This window comes from Callorhinus ursinus, unplaced genomic scaffold, assembly GCF_003265705.2.
Source record: "Callorhinus ursinus isolate GAN/ISIS: 27379988/994484 unplaced genomic scaffold, GSC_fseal_2.0 scaffold45, whole genome shotgun sequence".
NCBI classification, from domain to species: domain Eukaryota; kingdom Metazoa; phylum Chordata; class Mammalia; order Carnivora; family Otariidae; genus Callorhinus; species Callorhinus ursinus.
Genome location: NW_027397107.1, coordinates 10360547 through 10380082, shown reverse-complemented (window position 1 = coordinate 10380082; position 19536 = coordinate 10360547). Strand labels below are relative to the sequence as shown.

Below are 19536 nucleotides of genomic sequence, written 5' to 3'. Positions count from 1 at the left end.
TTAAGTTCATTTATTTTTTTAGTAATCTCTACATCCAATGTGGGGCTCCAACTCACTACCCCAGTGATCAAGAGTCACATATTCTACTGACTAAGCCAGCCAGGTGTCCCCTTAATGATAACAGCTACTAATCATCTGTCCTTTCTTGACTCCATCTGTATACAGAGACTATATTCCCAACACCAGCTCTCTTCAACTGAGGCAAAATATTTTTTTTCCTATCACAGGTTTACTAAGAATGTGTCTACATTTTTGTACATTAATTTTTTTTACATTTTTAATCACTTTATATATAACTAGCCCCCAATCCCAATCTTTTTGTTTTCAGAATTTTCTTGGGTATTTTCACATGTGTATTTTTCCAAATGAAATTTCCAAAGTTGTCCCAAGTTTCCAGAGGAGGGGGGGAAAAATCTCATTGAATTATGAATGGACTCTGAAGTTAGAAGGAAACAAAAGAAGCTTTGAAGTTCGTGTAAGAATAAATCTTCTTAATGTGGTATATATACACAATGGAATATTATGCAGCCATCAAAAGGAATGAGATCTTGCCATTTGCAACGACATGGATGGAACTGGAGGGTGTTATGCTGAGTGAAATAAGTCAATCAGAGAAAGACATGTATCATATGACCTCACTGATATGAGGAATTCTTAATCTCAGGAAACAAACTGAGTGTTACTGGAGTGGTCGGGGGTGGGAGGGATGGGGTGGCTGGGTGATGGACATTGGGGAAGATATGTGCTACGGTGAGCGCTGTGAATTGTGCAAGACTGTTGAATCACAGATCTGTACTTCTGAAACAAATAACGCAACATATTTTAAGAAAAAAGAAAAAGAAGAAGATAGCAGGAGAGGAAGAATGAAGGGGAGTAAGCCAGAGGGGGAGACGAACCAGGAGAGACGATGGACTCTGAAAAACAAACTGAGGGTTCTAGAGGGGAGGAGGGTGTGGGGATGGGTTAGCCTGGTGATGGGTATTGAGGAGGGCACATTCTGCGTGGAGCACTGGGTGTTATGAACAAACAATGAATCATGGAACAGTACACCAAAACAAATTATGTAATATATGGTGATTAACATAACAATAAAAAAATTAAAAAAAAGAATAAATCTTCTTAGAATTTCATAAGGTATATCTTGACATATATGTAAGTCTTCTGTTTTATCTCTCAGTAAAGCTTTATGGTTGTCTTCACATAAGTGTTTCATCTTTCTTATTATCTCTTATATTCTTATATTCCTATTTTATGATTTCTGCTATTATTAAATGGAATTCAATTTTACTTTAAAATTTTTGGATGCATTTTTAAATTCCATATGTTATTAAGTTAGTTTTGTTATTGACCACCTTATCAAATTATTTTTCTGTTTTGAGCAGTCTCTTTAGTTAATTGTCTTGGGTTTCCTAGATATAAAACCATATACCATTGAAATAATGACGGTTTTTCCTCCTCTTATTTTTTGTAAAATTTAGAAGCTCTTTGGTTCAGGGGAGAGGGGCTCCAAATATGGTATGCTGTGCTTTGCCATAGCTAGCCATATTCTAATACCTCTGTCACCAATTTGGGGAATATCATTAAGATTTTTTTGCAGAATTTCATTTACCTGCCTTCCACATCACTTCGCACTCCTTTTTGACCATAGGGCCACTTACCTGCCATCCTTAAAATTCACAACTCCCTCTCCATAAGGAGAGACAACTGCTACATAATGGCTTTGACCCCATGCCTTTCAACCAGGCCTCTTCCCACATGGCTTGCACAAAAATAAAAGTAAGCACTGGGCATTCCTATCACATTCTCTGCAAATGCCCTAGACCATCAGGACTCACCCCCACCTTTATCTGCCCTTGCCTCTCCTCCACCCTTTGTTTATCTAGTTCTTCACATTTCCCCCCCCTGTCTCCCATTAGAGGCCTGTTTCCACCTCTCTTTGGAGCGCATGATACCTATGGTGTCACCCTCATTTCTTTCTCCTGAACATGGTTTGCACTTTTCCTTTGTATCTGACCCCTCACCCCACCCCATCAGGCTTTAGCCTGCTCACTTCTGTGCCTATACCAGCCCCCATACAGGAGAAACTCAAAAACCGAAGAGATGCTTCCTTGGTCCGTCAAGCACCAGAAGACCAAGATGGCTGTGGGGGAGGATGTTGGAATGGGTAGACTTCTGGCCAAAGAAGTCCGAACAAATCCCAGAGAAAAGCCCAGGGAAGAACTGACCTCTGGTTGGTGGGATACAGCTCCACCGTGATCACATCCAGAGCATTCCAGGCGGCAATGCTGGTCCCACAGAACAGGCACTGCCAGCCAATCATCGCAGACTCGCTGTTGCCAAAAAACAGGAAGAAGCAGCAGACCGCCGAGATTAGCATGGAGCCACCTAGAGGCGGAGATCAAGGGCAGAAAAAAAAAAAAAAAAAAAAACACGAAGCCCATATCTTAGACAAGACTGTCACCCATAGGTCTTTCCCCTCTCCTATCCTCACAGGTGCGCCTGAAGTAACAGGTCACCTCAAGTCACAGGTCCATCTCTACACAGAGAAATCATAGCTTGAAGCCCCCACATGGTACTCCCGTCACGGGATTAGAGCCTTTTGCGTGGGTCATGTCACCAGAATTAGCCTCCCGGAAGGATTTTGGGAAATCCTCACTCTGTGGTGCTGCCCAGCCCAGAATTGGGGAGGAGGCCAAGGGGACATTTCTTGAGAATCTGTTATATCCCCGACATTGTTCTGGGTGCCTGAGATACATCAGTTATCAAAAAATCCTCTTGGAGCTTACGTGCTATTGAGAACAGAACTGTAAATGGGCTGCAGAAGAAAACCTGAAGGGCCTTGCTCTTTAGTCTCCATTTATCCTAAATCCACCCCAGACATCTGATCTGCCCTTCTCAGCCCTGCCTGTTTCCTGAGAAGCTAGCCCCCAGGGACTGCATACCTGCTGCTCCCTTATCAGCTGGGAGCAGATAGGGGTTGGAGTATTTCTTTCCTATTCCCGTTCTATCTATAAAGTCCTTTTTTGGTCATGGCTGCATCCCCCCCAGGACTATAGTTCCTTCCAGGAGCCTCTACCTCCACGCTTCCTGCTCTCCCTGGGCTCGGTGAGTGCTCTTCTCCCTGCAATCGTCGAGGCAGTACCTGCTGCCAATTTTGCTAGCATCTGAGAGCCTCATCTGCCTTATTTGTTCCCATAACCCTGTCCCCAAATAGCTGGTGAGGTAGGTACTATTTTTTTTTTTGGCCAACATTTTATAAATAGGGAAAGTGAGGCAGCACAGAGAGGTTAAGAGACTTGCTCAAGGTCACACAGGGAGGGAAAGGTGGGACTTGAACTCAGGCCTCTCTATCACAAGGGAAATGAGAATTAACCGAATGGAAGTACAGTGGGCCACAGGGATCTATAGTAGGTTTACCCCCCCAAAGCCACATCCCATCCCTAAAGTCTCTTCACTAGAACTCTCTGGGGTGGATTTTTTTCCCCACCAACACTCTGGCTGATACAGCTCATGATAAGAGGTCCCACTGAAAGAAGCTGTGTCAAATGCTACCCAAATCCATTCCATCCAGCCCAGAAGAGCTTGGGGAGTGTGGAGTGTGGAGTGGATGCAAGGCTGGACCAGGAGTATGGCTGGAAACGCAGTGGGAACAGATAGCAGAAAGAAAGAAAGCAGCTTCAAAACAACCAGCTGGGAAACAGGCCAAGGGCTCCCCCTCCAGGCATCAGGACCCTGGGGGACCTGTTGCCAAGGAGCCATGTTGGTGGCCTGGCCTGACCCACAAGGGCCTCCCCAGTTGGGGGGCCGCTGCCTAGAATATCGCCCTCAGAGCTCGAGCTGCCAATACTGATACCAAACCCTGCTGATGAGCTGGGACATGGTAACTGTCGCCTGGATTCTGCTGATTCTGGGAAGGGGCAGGGCTGTGAGCAGGTCACCTGGTAATGTCTTTCCAAACAGCTAGGAAGGAGATAAACAGCTACGAGACCATAAGTGCCTTGGGAACCATACCACCTAAACGCATGCCTCCCTCAAAGTGGCCAACCATGGCGCCTAGCTTACAATAAATGTTGACAAATGTTTAATTGGATACAAAATATTACCATCAAATAAATCAAGTGATATTCAGGGAACTGACCTCTCAACTATGTCAGATAATCCTACTATAGATCCCTGTGGCCCACTGAACTTCCATTCGGTTAATTCTCATTTCCCTTGTGATGGAAAGGCCTGAGTTCAAGTCCCAGCTTCCCCTCCCTGTGTGACCTTGAGCAAGTCTCCTAACCTCTCTGTGCTGCCTCACTTCCCCTATCTGTAAAATGTTGGCAAAAAAAAAAATAGTACCTACCTCACCAGGTTATTGAGTGTTAAATATGTTAACATTTACGAAATGCTTGGCATGAAGCCTGACCTATAAATACGTGCTTTATAAGTGTTTGTTCAATGCAATTTCTAGTTTATGTCTGTCTCTCCCAATAGATCATTTGCTCTGTGAGCATGAGGATGCTGTCTGTCTCAATTACTGTTGCCTTCCCATTGTTGCCACACAGCCTGGCAGAGAATAAGTGCCGTATAAATTATCACTTATTGAATGAATAAATGAGGACTAACAGCCTCATCAGGGAAACTTCTACTCTGTTGTTAACAAGACACTACTTCTACCCAGGAGGGAGCGTGGCAGAGTAAGCAGGACAAATTCTATGCCCTGGCAGATTCAAGAGGGAATTTTTCTGAGGAAATAGCTCTTTCCGTTCATGGAAAGACTATTTCAAAACAGGTCACCCACATCCCACCGAGATATTTATTGATTATCTAGTATGTGCTGAGCATCACTGAGAATATCACAGGTGACCCGTCTCGCGCCAGACCTTCTACTAAAGATCGAAGAAAGAACTGCCTGAGCTCTTAACAGTGCAGCTCAGAACCAAAATACAGACATTAATAAAAGAGTAGGATACAAAGTATGAGAGATATTCATTCCAGCTGTCCAGTTTGGGGAACATGACAGGAATCAGTTCTGATCTGGAATATCTGGTTGATGCCAAGAAGGACTGCAGTGGCCACAAAGCAGATGTCCGCTCTCCGGCTGCCCTGCCTCCTTCCCACGCCCAGCCTTCCCTCTGCCTCCTTGGCGGGGGGGGGGGGGGGGTTGTGGTTGCTCCAGGCAGCGGGCCACGCCCCTGCACACCACCCCACCCCTCCTAGACCCTGCCTTACCAAGGATGTCTTGGGCTACCCCCAGGGTTCAACCACAGCATTCGCTGTTCAACCTGGGGCTGGAAAGGCCAGGGGCAGAATGGCAATAATGTCACCTGTCTACTCTCACACACCTTATCTCATTGGAGCAAATGGAGGTATTACTTTCACAATTGTGAAACAGAAGCTCAGAGAAGGAAAGGAAGGTGTGTAGACTCATAAAGCAAATGTTGGTGGAGATGGCCACCTGACTCCCAGTTGCTGGTCTTGCACAGGGTGTAAGCTACCTTCTGCCGAAAAGCTCGGGCGTTAAGGAGTAAGTCAACGCTGCCCTTCCCTCAGGGGCTTCAGGTCTAACCATCTGCCATGCCTATACATGACTCCATCCTCACCACAAACAGCATTCACGCTACTTTTACAGTAATAATATTCAATGAGCCCCACACCGGCAAAAGTTTCCCTTGCCAAGCTCTGACCAAAGTGCTCTTCTCTGACAAAATGACTATGTGATTTATTTTGTTTCCCTTTGAGCTTCGCTGGTAGGGAGTTGGTATTAATTTTCCTGATCAACTACATCCCTAGAACAGACCCTTCATGTCATATGTATCAATGTGTTGTTCTCATCCCCACCCCGGCCTTACAATATATACATTCTGATATGTTTTCCCTGGCCCTGGGTATATATGTTTTGTTTCTTATTTTCCATGCACAGCATGTGTTCCTGCAGCAAACTCCTGTGGATCCTGGTGCAGTGAAGCAAGGCATACGTGAAAACTTCTACCATTTCAAGAACCTACAGGGCACCAAGCACTGTAAGATGCTCTGGCTACATTATGCTCAAGCCTCACAAAACCCTACCAGCTAGTTATAGGTACAGATATGGAAACTGAAGCCTGGAGAAGTAAAGGAACATGTCCAAAGTCAAACAGCTTTGAGGTGATAGGACTCAGACATGAGTCTGTCCACCTCCAAAGCCTAAGTGTGATCACTATGAAATCGTAATAAGAAATGCAATCCATTTTAAACCCATCAGATGAACCAATGTTCATTGAAGAGCATTTTGTATTTTTTTCCGACAAAAATCTTACAAAGCAGGTAGAATGGGCATGTTTAATATCCTTACTGAAGTGCTAATAGCATAAGTGACTATCACAGAATCGCTCAGTCGGGAAATGAAGATGAGTCCCTGACCTGGACCATCGGTCTCAAACTATGCCTGTGGAGTCCTGGGGTTTTGAAAACATGTGTGCCTCCCAGGCTCCACACCAGCAGATCCCGTTTTGCCTGTTTGGTTTCCAGTGCAGGATTTCTTTAAGAAAAATTAAAAAATCCTCTTCTTTAATACACTTTGAAAGCCACGATCCTTACCTACTGGAGGAGATGCGGCATCCCTAGCTACTCACCAATCATCTTGAGCCTTCCAACTCTATCCATGAGCAGGGCAGAAATGATGTTCCCAGGCAGCACAGACAGACTGCCGAGGAAGCTGACGAGGTAAATCAGGAAGTCATTATCCTGCTCAAAGTCCATGTGGCAGCCCTCCTTCTGCTCCAGAAAGGAAGTGTTGATAAACCGGCAGTTGATGAATTTATGCTCATAGAGGTCTGGGGAGAGAAGGACATCCTGGGGTCATTAGAGTGAGCAGGGGCTGGGGAGAGATGGGGCGGAGGCAGGGATGGAGTCCTACACCTTCCCTGGGCAGGATGCTCCAAGCCTCCCGCAATCAGATAATCTCAAAGTCAAGGTGATGTGTGGCCAGGTATGGATGAAGAGAAAAAACTAACAATGTAATAACTGCTTCAACTTCCCATAAGCAAAGGGAAATGAAACAATCACTCCTGGAGAGGCATGTCTGAATACATCATCTCTCAAGTAGGAAATGGTCCTGTTTCTATCAATGAGATGGCACCAGGGTCCACACCAAGGCCGGGCCACTCCTCCGAGGCTACCCAGCTTATAGGAAGCAGAAGACAAGAGAATTGGGTCTGGATTGAGGTGACCACTCCAAAACCTGTGCAGAAACCTAAACACTCTTCAAAATAAAAACCATTTGCAGGGCGCCTGGGTTGTTCAGTCGGTTGAGTGTCCAACTCTTGATTTCAGCTCAGGTCATGATCTTGGAATCCTGGGATCGAGCCCTACATCAATCTCTGTGCTCAGGGATTGTCTGCTTGGGATTCTCTCTCCCTCCCCCTGCTTGTGCTCCCTCTTTATCTCTCTCTAAAATAAATAAATAAAATCTTTAAAAAATAAAAATTAAATTAAATTAAAAATAAAATTAAAAACCATTTGCTCAGTAGTTTCCAGGGTGGGGAGCTGGGGAGACGAATGTGGAAAGCACAGAGGATTTTTAGGGCAGTGAAAATACTCTATATGGCATGATAATCGTGAATATATGCCATTACACACTTGTCCAAGCCCAAAGAGAATATCCAACACCAAGAGTGAACCCTCCTGTAAACTCTGGACTTGGGATGATTCTGAGGTGTCAGTGTAGGTTCATCAATGGTAACAAATACACCACTCTAGTGGGGGGATATTGGTAATAGGGGAGATAGGGGCAGGGGGCAGGAGTTCTATGGAAATCTCTGTACCTTCTTTCTAATTTCATTGTAAACCTAAAACATCTCCAAAAAAATCAAGTCTTAAAAAAATATAAACCATTTACTTTGGACCTTGTTCCCAAGTCTTCCAACACCTTCTAACACCAACTATTTGAGCAGAAAGAGTGCCTAAGCAAGCTCTCCGAAAATCTGGATTTCGGGAACCTGCTCTGCAGCTGGCTCTGAAACTCCTCCTACAAAATTAGAAAAGTACACCTAATTCTCTCCATAACTTCCCAGCACTGACATTTCATGAGTACAGGTGTTTGCAGAAATCCCCACGTGACAGTATGCAAACAAAGAGGTAACTTAAAACTTGAAAGAAAAAATTAAAAGATGCATCAGGTTTTAATGACAAACAGGAAATGTATAAGCCTTTTTAAGTTCAGGCTAAAAAACAATTATGAAGGTACATCTCATAATGGATCACTTAGAGACGGAGGGATATTTGGAGGCCACATATTGAACATTTTGGGGCTGACCTCATGGAAGAAGAAGATATCCTTGCATCAACCACGGTGCTGAGGCCCAGGAGAAAGCACTAATATTGACACAATGTGCGGAGTTCAGTGGAAAGATCACAGACTTTAGAACCAAACAACTCAGGAATGAATCCAAGCTCCCTAAGCTTGCTAGCTGTGGCCTTGGACGAGTGCTTAAGCCTGGGTTTCCTGAGCTATAAAATGGAAGTAAATGTACATTTCTCACTGGAGACAATGTAGGTGAAGCCCCTGGTAAAGCTCAGGTAGTTTCCTTACATCTCAATTCCCCCTGGTATGTTATTAACGTATGATGAGAGTAAAAGTAATGAGGAGGGATAGAGTGGTGGGATTTCGTGAATGTTTTTTAATCATGGAAGTCCAAAATAGTGTGATTTTAAAATATGCTTCTCATCTCACTTTATGCACAGGCTTGAAAAGATACAACTTTCCCTTTTCCTTTATTATTGTGAGAACATGAGCCTTGAAGTTTGCAAGATTCAGATTACGTGAGGTCTTCAAGAATGCACTCCACGCATAAAATGCGGCCTTCCTGAAATACTTTTCAGGCTTTTCATATGTGCCATAGTGTGTTCCCACTGAAGACCTGCAGCATACAAGCATCAGTCTCCTTGAGACCAGACCACTCACCCAGAAATTTCGTTTCCACTTCACATGTAATAAAACATGCAGACAAATTAAATGCATTGGTAAAGATGGTGCAACTAATCCATGCCATACCTGGGGCTAGAACCCATTTCTCCAACCTGACTCTCAGTAACCATGTCTGTGTATACCTTCCTACTCCTAAAGCTTATGACTGAGCACTTTGCTTCTTAAATAAGACCAGTCCCACCCTTGATACCATGCACCTACACCACCCATGTTCTCACCTGTGTTGTAGAAGATGGTCGATTCAATGGTGCAATTTTTGAAATAGGTATCAGTAGATGTAACGTCTTCAAAATAGCACTCGTCAAAGAATGTGTCCTCAAAAAGTACATGTTTAAAGTACATCTTTGTGAACCTGTGGGAAAGACATTAGTCCCCGAGTGATTCAACCAGGAAGAAAGAAGACTTGAGACCAAAATGGAAAGCACAGAAAGGCAGAAAAAGGAGAATTTCAAACCAAAGGGTGCTGAAACGTTATTTTCCAAGGTTAGTTCCCTATTCTTTAGCTGGTGTTTATAAAGGAGGGAGGACAGCGGGAGTGCGGAAGCTGGTATCTGGCCTGAGATACGGGGCTACTATGCAGCAGCCGGATAATTCCAAAATGCAGTCACGGACCTTCTGCATCAGACTCACTGAGATATGGACTAGCGTGAAATGAAAGTACTGATCACATGGCACTTTATGAGGAGCTTTAAAAACATGCAGATCCAGGGCGCCTGGGTGGCTCAGTCCGTTAAGTGTCTGTCTTTGGCTCAGGTCATGATCTTGGGGTCCTGGGATCGAGTCCCACATCAGGCTCCCTCTCCTTCTGCCCCTCTGCCTCCTGCCCGCACCACCTGCTCCTGCCCTCTCTCTCTCAAGTAAATAAAATCTTTAAAAAAATGGAAGGTCCCTCAGCTGGTCTTAGTAGGTTTGGAAGCAATAGATTTGTGAGGGACTGAGAATCTTCATTTTAGAAAAATTTCCCCAACAAATATCTAGAGCAATAGGCACTTTCATTCACACAGTTGGTAGAATATAATTGGTGCAGCCTCTTTGAGAAGCAGTTCTGCAAAATTTTAAGTGCACAATTGCATTGACCTAGAATACTACCTCTAAGAATTGACCCTATTTATACTTGCTCATGCATTCAAAAGAGATACATTCACTGATGCTCGATGCAACATTTCATATGGTAAGGATTGATTACTAGACAGATGATGGGTGGGTAGGTAGACAGACAGACAGATACCACGCAGTGGAATACCATGTGGCTGTTACAGTTTTTAGGTAGATCCATATGCCTTAATATGGATCAATCAATCTTCAAGGTATACTGTTAACTGAAAAAAAAATCAAATGCAAGCTGTGACCATTCATGTAAGAAATTATATGCCTCCAAATGCATAGAATATGCCCCAAGAGTTACACAAGAAACTGGTAGATGTGTGGCCCTGGGGAGGTGCATTGGGATGAGCTGAATTTTTCCCTTATATCAAGCATACATATTATTTCTTCACTGAAAAATGAAACAAAGGTGGAAGCACCTAGGTGACTAGGAGGTGCAGCCACATTTGGGAACCACTGCTGTACTCCAACTCCTACATGAACTTAATAGGAAAAAACAATATTACATTCAAAACCATATACTGACATATATTAACATCATCCTCTGCTGGACCTTTACCAAGCTTGGTCAAACTTTTAGGCTAGAAGCCTTGGATCTGGTTGTTTTTTGTTTTTTGTGTTTTTTTTTTTTATATTGTTAGTCACCATACATTACATCATTAGTTTCTGATGTAGTGATCCACGATTCACTGTTTTCATATAACACCCAGTGCTCCATGCAGTATGCGCCCTCCTTAATACCCATCACCGGGATAACTCATGTCCCCAAACCCCTCCCCTCTAAAACCCTCAGTTTGTTTCTCAGAGTCCATAGTCTTTCATGGTTCTTCTCCCCCTCCAATTTTCCCCCGCTTCATTTTTCCCTTCCTTCTCCTAATGTCCTCCATGCTATTCTTTATGTTCCACAAATAAGTGAAACCATATGATAGTTGGCTTTCTCTGCTAGACTTATTTCACTTAGCATAATCTCCTCCAGTCCCATCCATATTGATGAGAAAGTTGGGTATTCATCCTTTCTGATGGCTGAGTAATATTCCATTGTATATATGGACCACATCTTCTTTAACCATTTGTCTGTTGAAGGGCTGGATCTGTTTTCATTTATGAAGAATTACAACTCATTCATTTGTCTATTCATTTATTTATATACTCAGTCTTCAGCAAAATTTAGGTACATGGTATTAGGTGCTATGCATACAGAGAGGAAAGACAGGGTCCCTGCTCTCAAGTCTAATTGGGGGAAAAAAAACAAGCAAACAGACAATAATACATGGAAGTCACCGTGATAGAAGTGGCACAGGCTGCTGAGGGTCATTGTTTCTTTCAGGGCCACCACATAATTCAGTCCATGACCACAGATGATGCCCAGTTCTCCTTTCCCTTCATGCTATATTGTATTCTGCTAACAACCCTACTCTAGAGTCACCTGTCATGAGCTTCTGCAAAAAGACCTTCCCCTACCCCTGCCCCGAGTAAGAAGGCCTAAGTAAGTGTTTCTCAAAGAAAAGTCCCCAGAACACTTGCATCAGAATAAAACCAAAGGTTGTTATGAAAGATGCAGTTTCCTATATTCCTAGACCTCTTGAACCAGAATCACCCAGGCAGACGCCAGATTATTTTTAAAATGTGACAGCCATTGGTCTAGGAAAGCCAAATTATTTTATAGAATTTTTCACAGGGTCAAATTTGCTACAGACTTTTAAACAGGGGCCTCCAGAGGCTTTCACTGAACTCCAGATTTCCATGGAAATTGGTAAGCCTTGTGTTACAGGAAGATGCCTTTGATTTCAAAATTAATGTAATTTGTATGCTGGATATGTTTACTCAGGAAAGCTATTCCTAGAGACTGTCTCAGGTCTTTGCCTTTCTTAATATATCGTTCTCTTTAATATAGTAATAGGCTGCTGATGTGACCCTCAGATATATTTTAATGTTCTGCCAGGGGTGGGTGAGGGAGCAGAGCCATAAATCATAATGGGCCTGACGTAAGCAGACCTTAAAATGTATCTCCAAGTGAGTTATAAAAAGCCAAAGTTATAAAGAAGGAGAAAAAAGGAGAAAGGACCAAGGCATATTTTATGAGTCTTTATATAAATCATCCCCTATCTCTAATTTATATACTGAACTGACCCGAGATTCTTCATTCATGAGAGTTCAAAGGCTGAAAGAAAAGTTAGCATAAGTATCTTATGGAACTTGTCCTGTAAGAAAACACAAGCCATTGGCAATCCAGAATCTATGGCAGGATTATTAATACAAACACTTTATCTCAGTTACCCTCAGGCCCAATGGCTAGTCCACCAAACGGTCTAAACTATGCCAAAAATTTTATCTGTTTTGTCACTGTATTTTACCTGACGGCAACCTCAAGAAGCTCTGTCTAATTAGTATTCTAATAAACAAGAAAATTGATCATTAAAATTTAGTGTGATAATTATCAAGATAGGGGTATATTCTAGGATCACTTCAAAGGGGACACTTATGATCCGATTGGGAAAAACACGAGATGATGTATCCTGAAGGACAAGTAAAAGCTATCCAAGTGGACATGGAGTAAGTGCAGTCCAGGCAGAGGGAACAGCATGTGCAAAGACATGGAGGCATATTACATACACCCTTTAACTGCCTTTTTTTGAAAAGTAGAGAGTTCTCTCCCAGATAAATTAAATCACCTTTTGGGGAGAAAATAAACAAAGGGTACAGTTCTCCAAAGATTCCATACATGTAACCTACTATCATATACCTTCCAGCTACAGTAAAATGAAATAAAATGGTTTGGAAAAGAACTGGAATTCTAGTCTCTCACATATTATCTCCTGTCAGATCCCAACCTAACCTTTAAGCAGAGCATAAAGAGGATCATTTGCTTCAGAAAACATATGCGTGGACCTAGTTTCTTTAAAGAAAAGAAGAAGGTGGAAGTCTTGCCTAAATGCCCCACGTAACTTGTTAAATTCTCTAGTGTCATCATCAGGCCTGTCCCCCACCTCTGATACCACTCTCCGAAAACTGACGAGTGGAGTCCAACTTTCAGAGTTTAATCACCAAGAGATCTCAGGCAAGTTTTTTCTCCTCTCCAGGCAGGCATATAAAAATCTTTAAAGTAGGGGTATTGAGGAGGTGGTTTTTTCCAGCTCTATATGGTTCTATAAATGAGGAGTGTCTTAACTGTGTGTTGCCTGAAAAGAAATAAAAGAATGGACCTAGGATATGGCCATCTTTCTTCTCCAAATGATGAAAATATTTCGTGGAAAATAAGAAGTATTCATGGAAATACTGGGGCCAATGTCAATCAAATAGACTCTCTAAAAACCTATGTTCTTGAGCCTCAGTGAATCTGCCGGTAAACCCAACTTCCTTTCTTCCTTTTCTTTTACACTCAAGGCTACCCAAGTGCTGAAGTCGCAAGATCATATCCTGTCCCTTTTACAAAGATCCTAGCACAGGTACAGCCTTTGGGAATAAAATCTTAAGCAGAATTATAAAAATGGAATACAGGGGGAAAAGAGAAATAATAAAGATAAAAGCAATTATTAATTTGCAAGAGGAAAAGAACAAATTCATATATAAATATGGTTGCAAACATCCTAAATAAACATTACTTTAAACATGCTAAAATCTGAAAAGAACACAAAATTTCTTTAACTGGTAAATCGATAAAAATGTATTAGTACATTCATACCATGGAATAGTACTCTGCCATAAAATAAACTGTTAAATGTGCAAAAACATGAATAGATCTAAGTGCATAATGCTAAGTGAAAAAAAAATAGGATTAAAAGGCTTCATATTATAGGATTCCATTTATGTGACAGAGAGAAGAGCATTGGTTGCCAGGGACTGGAGATGGAGTAAGGATTGACTACAAAGTGGCATGAGGAAATCTGGGGAGTAATGGTATCTGGATTCGTGGTGGTTACATGACTATATGCACTTGGCAAACTCACAGAACTATACTATAAAAAGGGTGAATTTTACTGTATATAAATTATAAGTTATACTCCAATAAAAAGGAAGTCCTAACAAATTTCTAAAGTAATAGTATCTACCCCCAAAAAAACCCAAAACAAGTTCAAATTACTGACTAGATTGACTCAACACTCCCACACCCTATAAGTGCTTAGCAAAAGAGATGTACCCATTCCTACAAAGATCTCTACTGTCCTACATATCTGACTTTCAACCAAAAATTACAAGACACACAAAGAAGCAAGAGTAAAACAATATTATGTCAAACAAAGTAATATTAAGAAACCAGAAGTAGATATAACATCATTGTTGGAACTATTATGTAATTTAATATAACTATCATTAGCATATTAAAGCCTTAACGGCAAAAGTGGATAATATGCATGCATGATGAAGAATTCCAGCACACAGTTGCAAACTATTAGAAACAGTCAAATAGAAATACTAGAAATTTCTTAAAGCAGTAAAACAGATTAAGAATATCTTTGATGGACTCATCAGTAGACTCATCATATTTAAGAAAGGAATTACTTACCTTGTATATAAATCAAGAGAAGTTACCGAAACTACAACATAAAGGGGAAACTCCAGAAAAGAGGCTCCAAAGACTTTGGGAAGCTATCAAACAAACTTAAGTGTGACTGGAATTTAAGAAAAGAGAAAGAAAACTTGGCATAAGACATATTTGAAGGGGTGCCTGGGTAGCTCTGTTGGTTAAGCGGCCAACCCTTGATTTTGATCTTTGATTTTTGATCTCAGCGTCATGAGGTCAAGCCCTGCATCAGGCTCTGTGCTCAGTTGGGAGTCTGCTTGAGATTCGCTCTCTCCCTCTCCCTCTTCCTTTTCCCCTGCTCATGTGTGCACTCTCTCTCTCTCTCTCTCTTAAATGAATAAATAAATCTTTTTTAAAAAATACATATTTGAAGAGATAATGGCCCAAAATTTTCTAAATTAATGAAGCAGATCAAACCACAACTCATAGAACCTCAAGCAGAGTAAATACAGAATAAGAAGAGAAGAAGGAAGAGGAAGAAGGTACATCTAAGTACATTATATTCAAACAACTGAATACCAAATATAAATGGAAAATTTGGAAGGGAACAAGAGGGAAAAGTCACATTACATTGAGAAAACCAAATTTTAAGAATTTAGCAGACTTCTCATAAGAAATTATGAAAGCCAAAGACACTTCGGTGAAATCTTCACATTTCTGAAAGAAAAAACTGTCAACCCAGAATTCTATAGCCAGCAAACATATCCTACAAAAAAATGAAGAAGAAATACTTCTAAGACAAGCATTGAGAAAATTTATTCCCACCATAATTATACTATAAGAAATAGTAAAGTTCCTCAAGCATAAGGAATATAATATCAACTTACATTTGAAACTTGGATCTTCATAGAGAAATGAAGATGGTTAAATTAAAGGTATATCTAAAAGACATTTTTTCTTTTTTAAATCACTCTAAAAGAGAATTGAGTGTCTGAAGCAAAAATAGTAGCAATATATTGTGTTCTTATAGCATATGTAAAAGTAAAATACATGACAATAGCATAAAACATGAGAGAAAATGAGAGTGTTCTACTGTAAAACTCACACATTACACGTGAAGTTAATATATTATTTGAAGATAGACTGATTTACTAAAGATGTACATTGTAAGCTCAAGGCAAACACTACATTTTTTTAAAAGATGAGTAAATAATAAGCCAATAGTGAAGGTAAAATGGAATAATGAAAATAATCTAAAATAGAGCAGAAAAAAAATTTTTTAAAGAATAGAGCAGAAGATACAGAAAATAGCTAGCAAGATGATAGATAAATTGGATCCCAATTATATATGCTCTCTACAAGAAACCTACTTAACTCTAAAAACATAATAAATTAAAGAAAAAAAACAGAAATAGTAAACACCAATCAAAAGAATACTGGCGATTCAGTATTTATCTGATAACATAAGATAAAGTAAACTTAGTAAACAAGGAATATTATCAGGGAATAAGGGGTGACTTGCATAATGATAAAGGCATCAATTCACCAATAAGACACAACAAATATAAGTGTGTATGCACCTAACAACAGAGCTTTAAAAATGGAAGTCCTATATCATACAGACTGCATTATCTGTCCATAACAGAAATATATATAAATGATCAATAATTAACAGCATTTTGCAGGACACCTGGGAGGTGCAGTCAGTTAAGCATCTGATTCTTGGTTTAGGCTCATGTTGTGATCTCAGGATCATGAAATTGACCCCCACATTGGGCTCTGCACTCAGCTGAGCATGGAGCCTGCTTGAGATTTTCAATCCCTCTCCCTCTGATCCTCCCACTTGAGCTCTCTCTCAAATAAGTAAATCTTTTTTAAAAATAGCATTTTGACACTTAACATACACTTCTAAATAATTTGTGAGATGAAGAGTAAATATCACCAGAAAATATAAAATATATATTGGTAAGCAAAGTTGTTTGAAGGAGCTAAAGCAAAATTGGAGGGAAATGTACTTAATTAAATTCATTCACTTTTTTTTAAAAAAATCAAGAAACACAGTAAGGAAACTAAAGAGATATAAAAAAGTAAATCCTAAGAAAGAAACATTAAAGAAAGGAATATGATTACTTAAATATAAAATACGCAAAACTCCAGTAAGACTGATTTTAAAATAAGACCAAAACCACAAATGAGCAGTATTAGCAATAAAAAGGGAGGATTTATTACTGCAAATCTAATAAAAACTTCATAAAACAATGTTATGAAGAACTTTGTGACAATATATTTAAAGCTTAAAAGAAATAATTTTCCAAAAGAAAAATGAGCATACTCGAATATATTAATGCCATTAAAAAATAAATTGGTAATCAAAATCTGCTGCCTCAGTTAATGGCAAGCTGATATAGTTATAGTGACTAGCTTTACCAAACCTTCAAGGAATCAACAACCCCTGCAGTTTGTTTTAGCAACAAAGGGGGGGACTATAAACTTGATACCAAAGTTGAATGAGAACAGTATAAGGAAAATATACACCAATTTCACTTACTCCTACATAGTACACTAGCAAATCAAATTTGTCAATGTATTGCCTTGAAAAAAAATAACAATGAATTAGTAAGATATATCTCAGGAATCACATATGGTTGAAAACCAGAAAAACTATTATTTCAATATGTCACATTAGTAGGTCCAAGGAGAAAAACACATAGTTATCATAATAGATGCAGAAAAACATTTGACAGACTCAATATACTATCATGATAAAAAAAAATCTCAGTATACTCAAAAGAGAAGAGAATTTCCTTAACTTTCTAAAGACTATGATTCAAAAACACACAGAAGATGTTATATTTAAGAGGGAGACACCAAAAGCACCCACAGAGGTCAAGATACCTGTTGGCACTCTTCCTATCCATCACCGAACTGGAGGTTCTAATCAACGCAACACAGTGAGAACACAATTATAGGGATAAGAAAGGAGGAGATAAGGCTGTCATTAATTTTTGTCATTGTGTTTGCCACATACAAGAGCCAAGCATATCTACCAAGAAGCTATCAAAATGAATAAAGAGTTGGGCCAATGTTTTAGATCCCAAAAAATCATGTATAAAGTAAAAAGGAGGAGGAGGAAGAAAATGAGGAGGAGGAGAAAGAGGGTAAAAGCCCCACTCACAACAGCACCAGGACCAATAAAGCATCAGCAATAAGCTGCACAAAATACATACAACATCGATTTTTTTTTAAGTAGACTCCACACCCAGTGTGCAGCCCAGTGCAGGACTTGAACCCACGAGCCTGAGAAGGAAACCTGAGCTGAAATCAAGAGTCGGACACTTAACCAACTGAGGTACCCAGATGCCCCCATATGGAAGCTTTATAGAGGATTTTATAAACCATTATGGAAGGACATCAAAGAATGACTAAGTCAACAGAGAGAAATACAATATGCAATGACTGGGAGACCCTATACTCTAAAGATGTCCCCCAATGAATCTAGACATTCTATGTCATTCCAATCAAAATCCCAACCAGCTGTTTTTAATGGGATTTTAGAACTTGATCCTAAAATTCATCTGAAAAAGCACAGGGGCAAAACCAGCCAAGAAAAATGTTAAGAACGAGGTGGAAGACACTAATCCTGCTGGAAACACAACAAAACAATAAAGTTAATGGCAATGAAGTCAGTATGGTAAAGGGAGAGACAAATAAAACCATAGAACCAGAGAGCCCAGAAACACGGTGATACATATGAGGAACTCTGACTTACCCTAGAAGTATGACTATATACCAAGAGGGAAAAGATGGGCAATTTTACAAATGCAGAAACAATTGGCTATTCACATGGGGGGAATATCAAAGTATTCCTCTCTCATAGACAGAGACCCCATTCAAGTAAATTAAGGTCTTGAATGTGAAAAGAAGCTTTAAAAAAAGAGAAATAAACTGAAAATGACTTTTCTGACTTCAAACATGGAAGACTTCTTAAATAAGAGTCAAAAGGCACACACCTTAAAGGGAAAGGTGACAAACCCAGCATTAGAATATAGAGTATCTCCCCAAGAAAAGGCTCCTGAAGCAAAGTAAAAAAGCAAGCCACAGACTATCAGAGCCAAGAGGAACCTGAGGAGGCATGACTACTAAAATGTGATGTGGTGGCCTGGGTGTGATGCTGCGACAGAGAAAGAACAGTGGGTAAAAGGAAAACTGAGTGTGGGCGCCTGGGTGGCTCAGTCAGTTAAGGATCTGCCTTCAGCTCAGGTCATGATCTCAGGGTCCTGGGATGGAGGCCCTCATCAGGCTCCCTGCCTGGTGGGGAGGCTGCTTCTTCCTCTCCCTCTGAAGCTCCCCCCTGCTCATGTTCTCTCTCTCTCTCTCTCTCTCTCTCTCTCTCTATCAAATAAATAAATAAATTTTTTTAAAAAACCCAATTTTACACCAAAAAAATTGCAAAATTTATAGTATAATTATACATTTACATATACAACATAGTATGATATTTATCTAAGTTTTAAACCATACAAAAGAATACTGTACAACGTTTACAGATATAGAAACACGGGAAAACTATAAAAACACCCTTCAGTATAAAATGCTAGGTTTATTTTTATTTTTTTTTGTTCATCTCCCCCTCTGACTCCCCCCTTCATTCTTCCTCTCCTGCTATCTTCTTTTTTTTTTTAACATATAATGTATTACTCATTTCAGAGGTACAGATCTGTGATTCAACAGTCTTGTACAATTCACAGCACTCACCATAGCACATACCCTCCCCAATGTCTATCACCCAGCCACCCCATCCCTCCCACCCCCACCGCTCCAGCAACCCTCAGTTTGTTTCCTGAGATTAAGAATTCCTCATATCAGTGAGGTCATATGATACATGTCTTTCTCTGATTGACTTATTTCGCTCAGCATAACACCCTCCAGTTCCATCCACGTCGTTGCAAATGGCAAGATTTCATTCTTTTTGATGACTGCACAATATTCCATTGTATATATATATGACTTCTTCTTT

General features: G+C 40.4%; 1 protein-coding gene across 7 annotated transcripts in view; it reads right to left on the bottom strand.

Annotated features, from left to right (window-relative positions):
* Positions 1-19536, bottom strand: part of SV2B (synaptic vesicle glycoprotein 2B) — a 197222-nt gene that overhangs the window by 3936 nt on the left and 173750 nt on the right. For all 7 annotated transcript variants that reach the window (XM_073882282.1, XM_073882278.1, XM_025893228.2 and 4 more), the window contains exons 10-12: positions 9172-9305; positions 6600-6800; positions 2226-2385 (exon numbers count right to left, since the gene is read on the bottom strand). In XM_073882282.1, the coding sequence (XP_073738383.1) occupies positions 2226-2385; positions 6600-6800; positions 9172-9305 (495 nt within the window). The remainder of the gene's footprint in view (positions 1-2225; positions 2386-6599; positions 6801-9171; positions 9306-19536) is intronic.